This window comes from Chrysochloris asiatica, unplaced genomic scaffold (assembly GCF_000296735.1).
Source record: "Chrysochloris asiatica unplaced genomic scaffold, ChrAsi1.0 scaffold00007, whole genome shotgun sequence".
NCBI lineage: Eukaryota > Metazoa > Chordata > Mammalia > Afrosoricida > Chrysochloridae > Chrysochloris > Chrysochloris asiatica.
The window spans coordinates 7,364,424-7,379,126 of record NW_006408525.1 but is presented as its reverse complement, the minus strand read 5'-3'; the positions used below and the strand labels follow the sequence as shown (position 1 = coordinate 7,379,126).

At 36.6% G+C, this 14,703-nt stretch overlaps 1 protein-coding gene across 2 annotated transcripts in view; it reads right to left on the bottom strand.

Moving 5' to 3' along the window:
• The window catches only part of BCAS3 (breast carcinoma amplified sequence 3), a 701,971-nt gene that overhangs the window by 478,708 nt on the left and 208,560 nt on the right, over nucleotides 1–14,703 (bottom strand). For both annotated transcript variants that reach the window (XM_006832356.1, XM_006832357.1), the window contains exon 13: nucleotides 12,523–12,616. In XM_006832356.1, the coding sequence (XP_006832419.1) occupies nucleotides 12,523–12,616 (94 nt within the window). The remainder of the gene's footprint in view (nucleotides 1–12,522; nucleotides 12,617–14,703) is intronic.

The window sequence follows — 14,703 nt, the reverse complement described above, 5'->3', positions numbered from 1 at the left end:
AAGAATGTTGTTTATTGGTCCAGTGGTGAGGATTTTAGTTTCTTAACATTGAGATGTAATCCATACGGAAGGCTGTGATCTTTGATCTTCATCAGTAAATGTCTGAAGTCCTCTTCATTTTCAGCAAGCAAGGTTATACCATCTGCAAATTGCAGTTTGTTAATGAGTGTTCCTCTAATCCTGATGCCATGTTTTTCTTCATAGAACCCAGCTTCTTGTATTATATGTTCAGCATACAGGTTGAGTAAGTATGGTGAAAAGATTATATATATATATATATCCTGGCACTGTAAGTTAATGCTCTGGATTGCAAAGTCAATTTGCACCACAAGATCAGTGGTTCAAGCTCACCAGCTGCTCCTTGGAAAGCCTAGACAGGGTTGCTATGGGTCAGAACAGACTCGAGAGCAATTAACAACAAAAACAATATTTGGAAAACCAAATGGTATCACATGGAGGAATAAAAACTATAAAAGTTTTTTTTTTTTTAAATAGCAATGGTTTCATAGATATGATACCAAAAGTACAAGTAACAAAAGAAAAGATGCTCACTAGCCACCAGGGAAATGCAAAACAAAACCACAATGAGCTACCACTTCATCTACTAGATATAATCAAACAAATGTACAAAAGTAAGTGTTGGCTATAACACTTATCTAAAGGAGCTTAGGAGCATAGTGATTACAAATTGGGCTGCAAACCTTAAGGTCAGCAGTGTGAAACTACCAGCTGTTCTGTGGGAGAAAGATGAGGCTTTCTGCTCCCGTAAAGATTTACAGCATCGGAAACCCTGTGCAGGGTCACTATGAGTCGGAAGTGACTCCACGGCACATAACCACCACCACCATGATACTTACCTAAGGGCAAAATTCAGAAGAGTTGGGAAGGAGGATGGAATGGTAACAAGAGTAATAGGGAAGAAGTGGGGAAATTGATGTTGCAAGGAGAGGACTGCGATCTACTGAAATGAAATGAAGCATGTGATTGGTTGAATGTAAAACTGATGGTCTGCTCTGTAAAACTTTACTCAATTCATAACAAAAAGTTGAAAAAGTAAAAAAATAAAAAATTAACGTTAGCTGCAACAAGTGTATCGAAATTTGAATCCTCACGTTATTGCTGAGAGGAACTTAAAATGGTAGCAGTTTCAATGAATTATATGTTCCCACAGTATACACCCAAGAAAACTGAAAACACCGAAAATCCGTAGCAGAATTGTTCATAATGGCCCAAAATACCAACAATCCAAATGTCAATCAACTGACAAATGAAAAAACATTCTAAAAATAAGATTGTGGTGTTGGTCACACAACCTTGTGAATAAGAAACTACCGAGATGTATGTATACTGCCCAAATGCTCATACAAATTGTGGTATTATCTGTACAACGGTATATTACTTAGCAATAAAAAGGAATAGAGTATTGACACATGCAACATAGTGGATGAGTCTCAAAATAATGGTTCTGAGTCAAAGAATTCATACACAAGAAGAGAATAGACTATATGACTCTATTTCAATTCTAGAAAAGCAAACAAATCATATATTGATAGAAAGGGCATTAGTAGCTGCCAGGGTAAGAAGGTAATGGACCAAGGGAGGAATTACAAACAGCATGAAGAAACTTAAAGGGATTGTCATAGATTGAAAACTGTGTCCCCCCAAAAAATATGTGACAACTTGGCTAGGTCATGATTCTTGGTGGTTTGGCAATTATGTGATATAATTTGTCGATTATGTGATGATTTCCCATGACGTGATAAAACAATAAAAGGATTAAGGGCAGGCTCAGTATATTTAATCCCATCACAATCCTGGCCCGATATAAGAGAGTTTCTCAGGGGCATGGGCTGCAATACCTCTTAGCTTACAAAGATAAAGGGAGACAGAAGTGAGGAAACTAGTACCACTCCTTTGGACCTGGTTCTCTACACTGAAGCTCCTAGATGCATGGAAGACGCCTGCCAAAATGCATGGAGATTTCAAGGAATGCTGGGTCTTCCAATGCTGAAAGGAGACAAGGACCTTTCCAAAGGGCTGACTAAAAAACAGAAAGCCTTCCCCTACAACTGGCACTCTGAATATGCATTTTAGCCTCCTAGAACCTAAGAGAGTAAGTTTCTGTTTGTTAAAGCCACTCACTTGTGTCATTTCTGCTATAGCAGCACTAGATAAGTAAGACAAGGATGATAGATTCATTCATTGTCTTGATTCGGGCAATGGTTACAAGGGCGTATGTTGTTTTTGTTGTTGCTGGGGGCTGTCCAGTCAACTCTGACCCATAACGACTTCATGCACAACAGAACAAAACACCGCCCAGTCCTGCATTATCCTCACAATTGACATACTTCAGCCCACTGCTGCTGCCACTGTGCCAATCCATCTCATTGGGGTCTTCCTCTTTTTCACTGACCATCTACTCTACCAAGCATGATATCCTTCTCCAGAGACTGGAAGTATACTTATGTAAAATTTTACCAAATTGCATACTATAAATATAAGCTGTTAATGTATGTCAATCATATGCAATTTTAATACATTTCAATGAATCAACTAAATAAATATCCTTGACTCCATTTTCTCAATAGTATACTTATACCACACAATTCATAGACCTGAGCTTTAGCAAATTTCCTAAATAAAATTCACTTATTTACCTAATAAACCAACCAACAAACAAAAGGGCAACTTCCAGGAAACGTGCTTGTGTAGTTTTAAAATGCATTCACTAGAAGTGTTTCTCATTGTGTCTTTAAATAATTGAAAGCAACAAACTCACACCATTCATATTAAAACTGCCCAGATCTAAGGATGGAGGTTTCTCTGGCACTTCTAAGCAAATAATAATGCAGCCGTTAAAACATTTGTTTTAATTCTGTCCTCAGAGTCACCGCTAATAAACAAGAATGGGAATGAGAAATAGAAAAACTAACTGGATGCAGCTGCTGAACTAGGAGTTTCACAACTCTACCTAATGGCGTCTCCTAAGTTCTCTTCTGAATAGGTCCCAAACAAGAGAGGACAGTAAGCCAAACAGCCTACATTTCTTCCTGAATTCTTTAGCCAACAAGTTAGCCCATCGGGTACATTTTACAGTATGGTAAACAATTCCCAGGAGGTGGCCAACAGGTCTTGCTTTTTTTAATGTGGTCATCCAGAACATTTTTATAACACTGTAATCTAAAAATATGTCTTACCTTAAAAAAAAAGAATGAAAGCATAAAAGAAATTCATTTATATTCTTGAGTGTAATAATAGCATATACAGGTAAACATGTTTCGAGAAAGATCAGGTTTAAAATGTTTTAAAAGGACATACTCAAATTAGATGAAGACTTTTTTAAACAGCCTCCCTTGGTATGTTTTGTTTCATTTTGTTTGTTTCATATAAACGAACCTCCCTACACTTGTAAAAAGTATTCTAACAAGCAATATTATTATTACTGGCACCACAACAGAACCCTGGAAAATGCCTTTAACTAAACACAGAGAAACTTTATTATTATTATTGCTAAGTGCCGCTGAGTCAGTTCAAGCCCTGTATAAGGTTTCCCAGGAATGGTTGGTGGGTTTGAACCACCAACCTTGCAATTGCAGTACCACAATGAGGATAAGTAAAAATAGCTTGAATGCCTTGATATAAATAAATTTAGAAGCACTGCATGGGCAAAGGAAGATGGGGAGGGAGCAGATAACACAATATCTAAAATTTGTATTTTCAAAAAGACCAACTTTAATTACATATATTTGTGCAAAATATCCATTAATAAAAGTTCAAAAGAAACAGAAATATTCAGTAAGTGAACTGCCTGGTTTTATGACATCATGTTTTCTAATTACGCTCGTAAATTTATAGAGGCTGAATTAAATGAAGAGTAATTTAAAAATGCATCAATTAATTTCCAGTGACATTCTAAAAACATCAATAATTAAAGAGAAAAATCACAACTCAATCTGAGAAGTTTAGGATAAAAACAAGTTTTGCATCAGAAACTAGACAAGTCAAACTAGATAAATAGATAGATGTTGTTGTTTTGTTATTGCTAAGTGTCATCAAGTCGGCTCCGACTCATAGTGACCTTGCAAGGAGCAGCTGGTGAGCTTGAACCATTGACCATGTGGTTTAAACAGACCTTGCAGTTCAGTGCTTTATCTCTCAGCACCACACCAGGAAAGATATATAGATATCACTCATTGATGGAAAATACCACCAAAATCTACTATACAGAGCAGGGTAAGAGTTTGTAGCCATGGTCAAGCTCACTGCCTTTGTGTAATAAGTTGTTCAACTACTGACTGACCAACTAAAACAATTTAAATCACTGTAATGAAGCAAAGTATATGATTTGCTTCACGTAAAAATTAAGGTCCCCCCTGTTTGTTGTTGTTGTTAAGTGCCGTTGAGTCGGTTCCAACCCACAGCGACCCTGTGTAGGGTTTCCAAGGAGTGGGTGGTAAGCTTACACCACCGACCTTGCAGTTCAAATGACTTTACAGTTCAAAGTAACACTCAATTCACAATAAAAGTGATTTTTAAAAGACTGTATTTTACATACATTTGTCCATAATCAAACAACAGTCAATACTTTGAACAATAAAAATATTTAGAATGTAACAGTTAATAAGATGAACTAGAAGCAATTTCAAGAAAGTTTTGCCTTCTGTAGGATAAGCACTGGCCATAAGGTTGAAAACCCTATACAGGGTCGCTATGAGTAAGACCCAACTCAAAAACACTGAACAACAACAGTTTCTATGAAACACTGTTCAACCAGCTGTGTGAGTAGTAGCTGATTTATAATCTCTACATTTAGTTAAAACATTTAAGCAATTACAAAGTGCTTTCAAAATAATGAAGTAACCATACCTGCCACATAACAAACTGATGAGTTCGCTCTATAGACTCCACCTCACAGTCTATGTCAAATATGCTATGCCTGTCTTAGCTCACTCGTTCAACTAACATATACACATGTTCAAGGTATGATCATTTCCTACCTAATATTCTTTTGTATCTCAGCTTAAAACTTATTTCTTCTGACTGGTGGAACCCCATAGACTATGGCTCTCAGCCATCCTTCAGGTCTGAAAATGAACTCACCCCTATAGTTTAATGATCAGCCAACAATAGTCAAGCCAATTTGGGGAACAGTAATTGTAGGGAGGTATGCACTCTTTAGAATCATCAACCATTTGCCATCAAAAGGGGGAACAGAAACAGGAAACATGGTGAAGAAGCAGGGTAAGTGAAGTTACATCATGGGGGTTGCAATTAATCAGATCCAACAAAATGAGTATAAATCGTTGAATGGAAAACTCATTTATTCTGTAAACCTTAACCCAATTCACAATTTAAAACAAAAACAAAAGAAGTATTTCTTTTTGAAGAAATGTTCCCAATACCAGGTTGTATTCATCCCTTAAGCACTCCCCACAGGGCTTCCTCCCTTGTACTCTGTCCCTATTTACTTATCGACATCCACTAGGTAAGTAAATAGCTACTAGCTAAACAGCCAGAGAAGACTTCCAATATGTTTCTTTGAAACATGTGAGATCACAACAAGCTTCAGCCTTCTAGGAGTGCCAAGGGCCCTTCTAACATGTCATGAAGCTTTGGGATCTCTTGTTCAGAATCATGTATTTCAAATGAAAAAATACTTAGCATTTAAAAAAAAATTATCACATGGAAGTGCATATGCTTCATTGTTAATATATTAAGACACACATTAAAAGGATCCATATGGGTACTTAAGCATACATATTGTCTTACCTACCACTCTACCCTAACATCCAAGCTAATTGTGGACCTCTTATTGACCTCTCAATGTAAACATGTGACAATTAAGAATCGAGTCCATGCCATCTCACAGCAACCCTGTACAGGGTTTCTGAGGAGTGGCTGGTAGGTTTGAACTGCTGACTTGGCAGTAAACAGTCCAGTGCCTATCCTACAGTGCCACACCAAGACCCCTACTGTGAAATACCTCCATGTGAGTAAATTCAAGATTAGCTGTAGTTGACACTGAGAGTAACATTAAATAAAAAACAGAGGAAAGAAATATGAAGTTGAGCTAGCACGCTCATTGTGAATGCAGGTGATATGACACATAGCATAGCCCCATATATGTACATCATTGCTGATAGGGGCCTTTGAGTCAGTTCTGTCTCATAGCAACCCTTTGCACAACAGAATGAAACACCGCCAGATCCTGTGCCATCCTCACAATTATTGTTACACTTCAGCCACTTGCCAATTCATCCCGTTGGGAGTCTTCCTCTTTTCCACTCAGTCTCCACTTTGCTAAGCATGATGTCCCTCTCCAGAAACTGGTCCCTCCTGTTAACATATCCAAAGTATGAAAGACAAAGTCTCACCATTCTGGCTTCTAAGGAGCATTCTGACTGTAATTCTTCCAAGAAAGACTTGTTTGTTTTTCTAGCAGTCCAGGGTACATTTAATATTCTTGTCCAACACCATACTCAAATACATCAATTCTTCTAAGGTCTTTTTTATTCATTGTACAACTTTCACATGCATATGTTTGTTGATGTTAGGTGCCATCAAGTTGGTACCTACTCATAGAGACCCTAGGCACAACAGAACAAAGCACTGCCTGGTACTTCGCCAACCTCACAATCATTTGAGCCTACTGCTGCTATCACTATGCCAATCCATCTCCTCCTTGAGGGTCTTTCTGTTTTTCTCCAACCCTCTACTTTACCAAACACTGTGGCACAGTTTTCTTCATATAATCCAGTTTCTCAGATTATTTGCTCAGCATACAGACCGAATAAATGTGGTAAAAGAATACAACCCTGGCACACACCTTTCCTAATTTTAAACCATTCGATGTTCCCTTGTTCTGTTCAAACAACTGCTTCTTGGTCTTTATATAGGTTCCTCATGAGCACAATTAAGTGTCCCACAATATTCATTCTCCACAATGTTGTCTGTCCATAGCATAGTCAATAAAGTACAGGTAATCATCTTTCTGGTATTCTCTGCTTTGGGGCATGATTCACCTGATATCAACAAAGATACCCCTCACTCTAAGTCCTCTTCTGAATCTAGCTTGAACCTCTGGAAGTTCTTTGTCAATGTATGGTTGCAGCCATTTTTGTATTATCTTTAGCAAAATTTTACTTGCATGCAATACTAATGATATTGTCTGATGATTTCCGCATTCCACTGGGTCACCTCACTTTGGAATGGGCACAAATATGGACCTCTTCCAGTCAGTTGACCAGGTAGTTGTTTTCCAAATATCTTGGCACAGATGAGTGAGTACCTCCATTAATTTGTTGAAATTTTTCAATTTGCATTACATCAATTCCGGTGCCTCGTTCTTTGCCAATGACTTCAATTCACCTTGGACTTGATCATATGCTACCTGGCTCTTGATCTTATGTATGCTACCTCTTGATACGGCTGAACATCAACCATTTCTTTATGGTATAGTAAAACTCTATGTATTCCTTCCATCTTCTTTTGATGCTTTCTGCAACATTCAGTATTTGCCCATAGAATCCTTCAATATTGAAAATCAAGGCTTGATATTTTATCCCGTTCCCTCAGTTTGAGAAATGCTGAAAGTGTTCCTTCCTTTTGGTTTTCTAACTCCACGTCTTTGCATATTTTATTATAATATCTGACCTTGTCTTCTAGAGCTGACGTTTGAAATTTGTATTCAGCTTTTACCTCCTCATTTCTTCCATTTGCTTTAGCATCTCTATGCTGGAGAACAAATTTCAGAGTCTCTTCTAACATACAGTTTGGTCTTTTACTTCTTTCTTGTCTTCTTAATGACCTTTTGTTTTCTTCCTGTATGATATTCTTGATGTCATCCCACAACTCTTCTGGTCTTTGGTCTTTAGTGTGTAATGTAGCAAATGTACTCTTCATATGGTCTCTAAATTCAGTTGGGATATGTTCAAGGTCATATTTTGGCTCTCATGGACTTGTTTTAATTTTCTTCAGCTTCAGCTTGAACTTGCATATGAGCAATTAATGATATGTTCCACAGTCTGCACCTGGCCTTGTTTTGGCTGATGGCATGGAGTTTTTCCACCATCTCTCTCTACAGACATAGTTAATTTGATTTCTGTGTATTCCATCTGGTGAGGTCCATATGTATAGTCATCTTTTATGTTGTTTTAAAAAGGGAATTTGCAATGAACAAGCCATTGGTTTTGCAAAATTCTATCGTGGGATCTCCAGCATCATTTCTATCAAAATGGCCATATTTTCCAACTACTGATCTATTCCCTTTGTTGCCAACCCTTGCATTCCAATCACTAGGAATTATCAACACAGCTTGATTGCATGTTTGATCAATTTCATGTTGGGGACCGTAAGCACTGTGATGCTGAGGCCCTGTGTCATGCACGAAAATCCAACACGAAGGCCCCACTCAAGACCCTGAGGGCCAAAGGAAGTGACCTCCTGATGTCCCGGGTTCATAGGCTTTTACGAACTCACTGGTGGGCTACATCTGAATAATTTCCTTTGGTCTTATTATTCATTCTATGCTTCTAACTCCAGTAATTGTAGCTTCTGAGAAAATGGTTTCTTATGTGCCTCTCTTAATGTCTCCACTGTGTTGGCAGCACATAGGGTCCTGGGAACAAATCTCTCTGAGGAACAATCTCTGGCCACCTGGCAAGCATGTCCAAACTGTTCTTTATCAAATTATTCAGTTATGTTTGATATTAACTTAATACATGAGCTCTTGATATCCATGCACCATATTAAAACCAAAACCCTTTCTAAAGCCAAGGATATAAAAGTTCCAAAAGCAAGTTTGCTGGGATTACACAAAGAGGCTCTGGAGAGAATTCGCCCAAAGTATTCACTCAAAGTAGATTGGTAAATTCCGGGAGTACTGTTCAAGGAATAATAGTAGCAGCCCCTTCAAACTGTCCCCAGGTGTATACCATTAACCCAGACGTCCTCCTTCCTCCTGAAAGCCTATGCCAGTTAGCTGAAACTGCTTGACTCTCTTCAGACCTTTTAAATCCTTTTCACCTTTACCCATTAGAGATTAAGCGCTATAGGTATGTTCATTAGCCTTGAGAAACCTCAAGTCGCTGCCTTAGGATTTGAGCCAAAAAGATAATTTATAACAGCTTGCTTGAATTTTTGGAAAATTAAGAATGTTAGATTATTAAGACAATTTGCAATGTATATTTTAGAATTTGTTCCTGTAAATCATTGTGTCCTGTTTTGAACGATTAATCACATTTCATTTCTGTACCCTGTCTTCATGATCACCTTCTTCCTTTGTGTAAAATCCCTCCCTGAAATAAAAGACGGATGCAAATTGAATCCTGCATGCATTACTGCTTGCAAGGCCAAGCTTTACAGCCATTCTGCTTGCCATGCAGGGTCTGTCTGCCAGTTTTGCATCTTCTCTGGTCTCAGAGTGGCTCTTTGTTTCTCTCGTCGCGTCTTTGTGTATATTCTTTTTCTATCTCTTTCGCCACTAGATCGACCTACTTCAAGAACCAAACTTCCCTGTCGAGGCTGGTCCCTGACAATTTCATACTGAAGAAGTTGGTAGAATTCTTCAATTTCATGATCACAGGCTTTAATGATTGATGCGTAAACTTGAATAATAGTGGTATTAAGTGGTCTTCCTTGAAGGCATATGGATATTATCCTATCACAGACAGCATTATACAGATCTCTGCTCTTGAACACTTTAAAGAGATCTTGTGCAGCAGATTTCCTAATACAATATATTGCTTGTTTTCTTGACAGCTGCTTTCATGAGTGCTGGTGGTGGATTCAAGCAAAATGAAGCTTTGGCTGTTTCAATCTCTCTTCATTTATCATGATGTTATTTATTGGTCCTGCTGTGAGGATTTTTGTTTTCTTTACATGGGGATGAAACCTATACTGAAGACTGTGGTCTTTGATCTTCATTAGTAATTATTGTAAGTCCTCTTTACTTCTAGCAAGCAAGGTTGTATCATCTGCACATCGCAGATAATTAATGAATTGTCCTCCAATCCTGAGGCCACATTCTTCTCCACATAATTCATCTCCTCAGATTATTTGGTCAGGATACAGACTGAATAAGTATGGCAAAAGAATATAACCCTGGAATATATCTTTCCTGATTTTAATCCATTCAGTGTCCCCTTGTTCGGCAAGACTGCCTCTTGGTCTATGCCCAGCAGGAGTGGGGAACATATGGCCCTTGGGTATAAGGCCTGAAAAATCATTTGGCCTTCCCCTGCCAAGGCAACTGCAGTTCCAGCCATCACATCAGGGATAAGTTAATTAAATGTTTGACCAAATGTAGCAAGCTAATTTTCAAGTTGATAATTGTGTATGGCCTGTGAATGATGTTATAAATTTTGGCAGAAGAGAGGTTCCCCACTCCGGCTGTATAAGTAACTCATGAGCACAATGATGTTCATTAGGGACACTATGGTAGGTACTAGAGATATAAAAAAGAATGGCACCTAATCCTTCCTGGGATGTAACTGAGACAAAAGTATTTAAACAAGTGATTCCTGCAAGATGAATTACATCATAGATTTATCAAATGATTGCTCTTGCAAACAGAAAAAGTAGGTATAAATTTTACAATTTCTAATTTTATGATAAAGTAGCTCTGGTAGTATAGTAATAGCTTGAATCTACCAGCCACTCCACAGGAGAAAGATGAGGCTTTTGTGCTCCCATAAAAACTTAAAGCCTTGGAAACCCAATACAAGTACATCCAATCTTATGTTGTTGTTGTTGTTGTTAAGTGCCATTGAGTCGAAACACAAATTTAGGACATCAAGTATAAACTAAATGGTAAATGTAGCTCAAAATTATGGAACCACTCTGAAGGCATGAAGGCAAATTAATTACTTTCCAAGTTAAGAGATGAGCACAACGTTCTTTTAAATTATATAGCATGTTTTTATTACAACACAAGGTCATAGACAGGGAAAATACAGCTTCCAATGTCAAAAGCACTTTAACTAGGGTAATATGAAATATACACTACAGCAAAGGAGTTTTGGCATAACAGATATAATCACAATGAGTCATATTTGCTACTCTAAGCAGAGTGCTCTAAGCGACATAACTTCTAGACTGTTTCTTCAAATTTAACTTAATTCCCACAATCTTCAGAGCATTTCAATATATCTTTGTCTTCATTAATAAAATCAACCCAATCGCTATACCAAGAACTATAAAAATCTTCCTCTCTTTATCAAAAATGACTAAGATATTAGAAATAGAATTATTCAAAGTGTTCTATACTATACTCTTATCATCATTCTTTTATTTGAAAAGATGAGAAATCAGACGGGTGTTTTCCATCAATGCTAAGTGATAGCATCATTTCAGAAAATAAGGCAAAAATGGCAGCTCCCTCAGCTGCACCACAAAACAGATTACATCAGAAAAGATTATAAACTCTTAAAGCCTGGAAAGCAAGAATAATTTTATTATTTTCTATTTAGATACAAAGTAACTCATTTTTCTACTCCTGGAAGTATGATTTTGAAAAATGGAAATTAATAGGAAAAAAAAAAAGTTAAGCATTTTTCCTGACTTAATATACAAGAAAACTGTGATTCATTCCAGTGGATATGAGAGAATTTCTTTAAATATATAAATATATATATATAGAGAGAGAGAGAGATTTATAAATCTATACCTGTAGATAAATGCAGATGAAATGTTAGAATTAGAAAATCCCCCATTCAACAACATTTAACGTGACAAAATGATTAAGTAAAAAGTTGTTTAAAAAAATTAAGACAAAGTAATATTCCTGACACTACCTACTAACCTCCATTAGGAAAACCTATTTATAGCATGTAGATATCTGGTGATCACATTATTCCTATGATGAAAAATAGTGTCATAATGCGCTGCTGGGATAAAAATGGTGTATACAGTACACGCTCTAGTAGCATAGTGGATTACTAGCTGAGCTCCTAACCGCAAGGTCAGCAGTTTGAATCTACTAGTTATTCTACGGGAGACAGATGAAGCTTTCTGCTCCTGCAAAGATGTACAGTTGCTCTGAGTCAGAACCGACTTCACGGAACATAACCACTACAATACAGTATTACTTATGAAGCTTTGTTTTGTTTTTCTTTTTAAAAAAGCATCAGTCAGTCTGAATATATTTGTTTTTCTAGACCAAACTTCCAGTTAAAGGAAATCCAGGGGGATAGAGAAATTTTAAAAAATAATACTATAATGAAAAAAAGCAGGCAAATCCAGAATTTGAACAAAACAACCAGTCTGAACATGTTAAAAAAAAAAAAAAAAAAAAAGGGTGGAAGCTGTATATTAGACCAAAAGGATACAAAGAGACACATCAAACTGTAAGGGGTAAACATAGAGCATGGCTTGAAACAGTTACAAAACACATTTTAGGGACAATTGGGAATTTTTTTAAATATGGACTGAATATTAGATAACACTATGATCATTTTTTTTTGAGAAAAAGGCAATAATTAGCTGTGAAAAATCTATGATCAAAATGGCAACAAAAGAACTTACCACTTGCATTGAAAGCCATACAGCACACTGGTTTCTCATGAGCTGGGAAGTGGGCCACAATACCGTCACTATCAGAATCCTCGCTCACAAGCACCTTCACCAAAGAAAGGAAAACAAATGAAAGTTAAGTATGTTCTAATCACAAACTGAGCTTGAAGAATATGCATATCTATTTCACAGTATCACTGACCAAATAACAAACATCTACTCTATTGGAGAGCGCAACAGCATTGTAGGATCAGCAGTTAACTGTGAACCACAGGTTGGTGGTTCAAGCCCACCAGCCCCAACAAACAAAAAAGATAAGGCTTTCTGCTCTTGCAAAGATTTGCAGCTTCAGAAACTCTACACAGGGTCACTATGAGTTGGAACCAACTCCACAGCACTTAACAACAACTCTACTAGAAGTTTACGCTTGTCAGTAGAAAGTGAAAATACCATTTTAGGAAAACTAGATGAGGAAAAGAGATAACAGGCTTCCAGCATGCTCCAAAAACAGCTAGCTGAGATGACTGTATAGCACAGATAACAACTGTTTCTTGAAATATAGTTTCAGGAAAATGAGAATCATGAAATTTGATATTTTCAATTCATGATAAAATATAAGCATATAAGGCTTCAGTGAAAGGCAGAAACATATGGTTCTTATTGTGGTATGGAATCTGCTAAGAAATAAAAAATATTGCCCATTATTAGAATTACAAGATCACCAGAATAGGGAAAAGTTATATAGTTAGCAATAACAACAATAATGAATTGTTTTCTACACAATTGTCCTCTAAAGCCCTACCTTGTACGAAAAGAATAATTTAGAGAATCATGCATTCCTTTTTAGGGCTGAGATGTATTTGACTGTATGGAAGTATGTCTTTGATGATTCATCCACCAATTTTTGGACATTTGGATTGTTTTTTATATTTTGCATAGTGCTGTGATGAACATTATATAAACATCTTTTTGATGGCATACATTTTCATTTCTTTTGTGGAGATGCTTAGAAGTGAAACTGCTCATTAACATGGTAAGTGTTTATTCAACTGCTCATTAACATGTTAAGTGTTTATTCAATTTTTGAAGAAACTAGCAAACTCTTCCAGTAGATTAATACGCTGGACTGCAAAATTGGTTTGAACCACAAGGTCGGCAGTTCAAGCTTATCAGTTGCTCCTTGGAAACTCTATACAGGGTCACTAAGGGTCAGAATTGACTTGAAGGCACTTAACAGCAACAGTGAGATATGAAATTTTCTACTTCTCTACATTCTTTGCATTACATTGATAAAATACCTAAAAAATTTAAATTACAGGCATTTTGTCAAATGGCACTGGTAGCTTCTTAGAATCTGAACTCGCATTTTCAGCCTGACTATTAATGATGAGCGATTGTTATGTTCTGTGGAGGAATGGCTGCCAAAATCCCCGTTTTTAATTGAGTTCTGCATCTTCTTGTAAGTGTTCTCTATACATGTGGGATTTAAGAACTTTATTTGATAAATTATAAACAAATGTTTTCTTCTCGTCATGGCTTTGTTTTTCATTTTTCAGTTACGTCTCTCAAGGAAAATTCTAAGTTGGAATGAAATCCAGTATATTCACTTTTTCTTTTCTGGGTCACGCTTTCAGCATCAACTCTCCTAACCAAAGTTCCTATATAATTTCTCCTGTTTCCAGTTTTCTTTAAAAAACAAAACTAGATTCCATTATTACATCTAAAAAGTACGAGTAATTCTTTAAAGTCTGTAAATACCCAATACTGGTATAGAAGTTTGTAGGTTTTAATAATGAAAATACCAATACCATTTGACGACAATCATGATTCATCCATCCCCTTGGATCTTTCTGCTGGAGTATTTTAAAGTAAATCCAAAGAATTACATTATTTTACATATATAAATTAAACAAGATAGACAAAACCATCAGCAAAAAATTTATGTCAAAAAGCAAATGGAAATTACAAAACTTAATCCCACAGTAATTGAAAAAACAAAGTGGAGCTATTCAACACAGATTAGACACAACTGAAAAAAGATTTGGAAAATGAAATATATGTAACTAAATAAGATATCCAGAGAGGAAAATGGAATGGCAAATGGTTAGAAAATAGAAAAGAGTTTAAAACATACTAAGAGGAACAGAATACAGTATTCTTGGCAGAAAAACAGTATTTCCAAATGGGAGATCA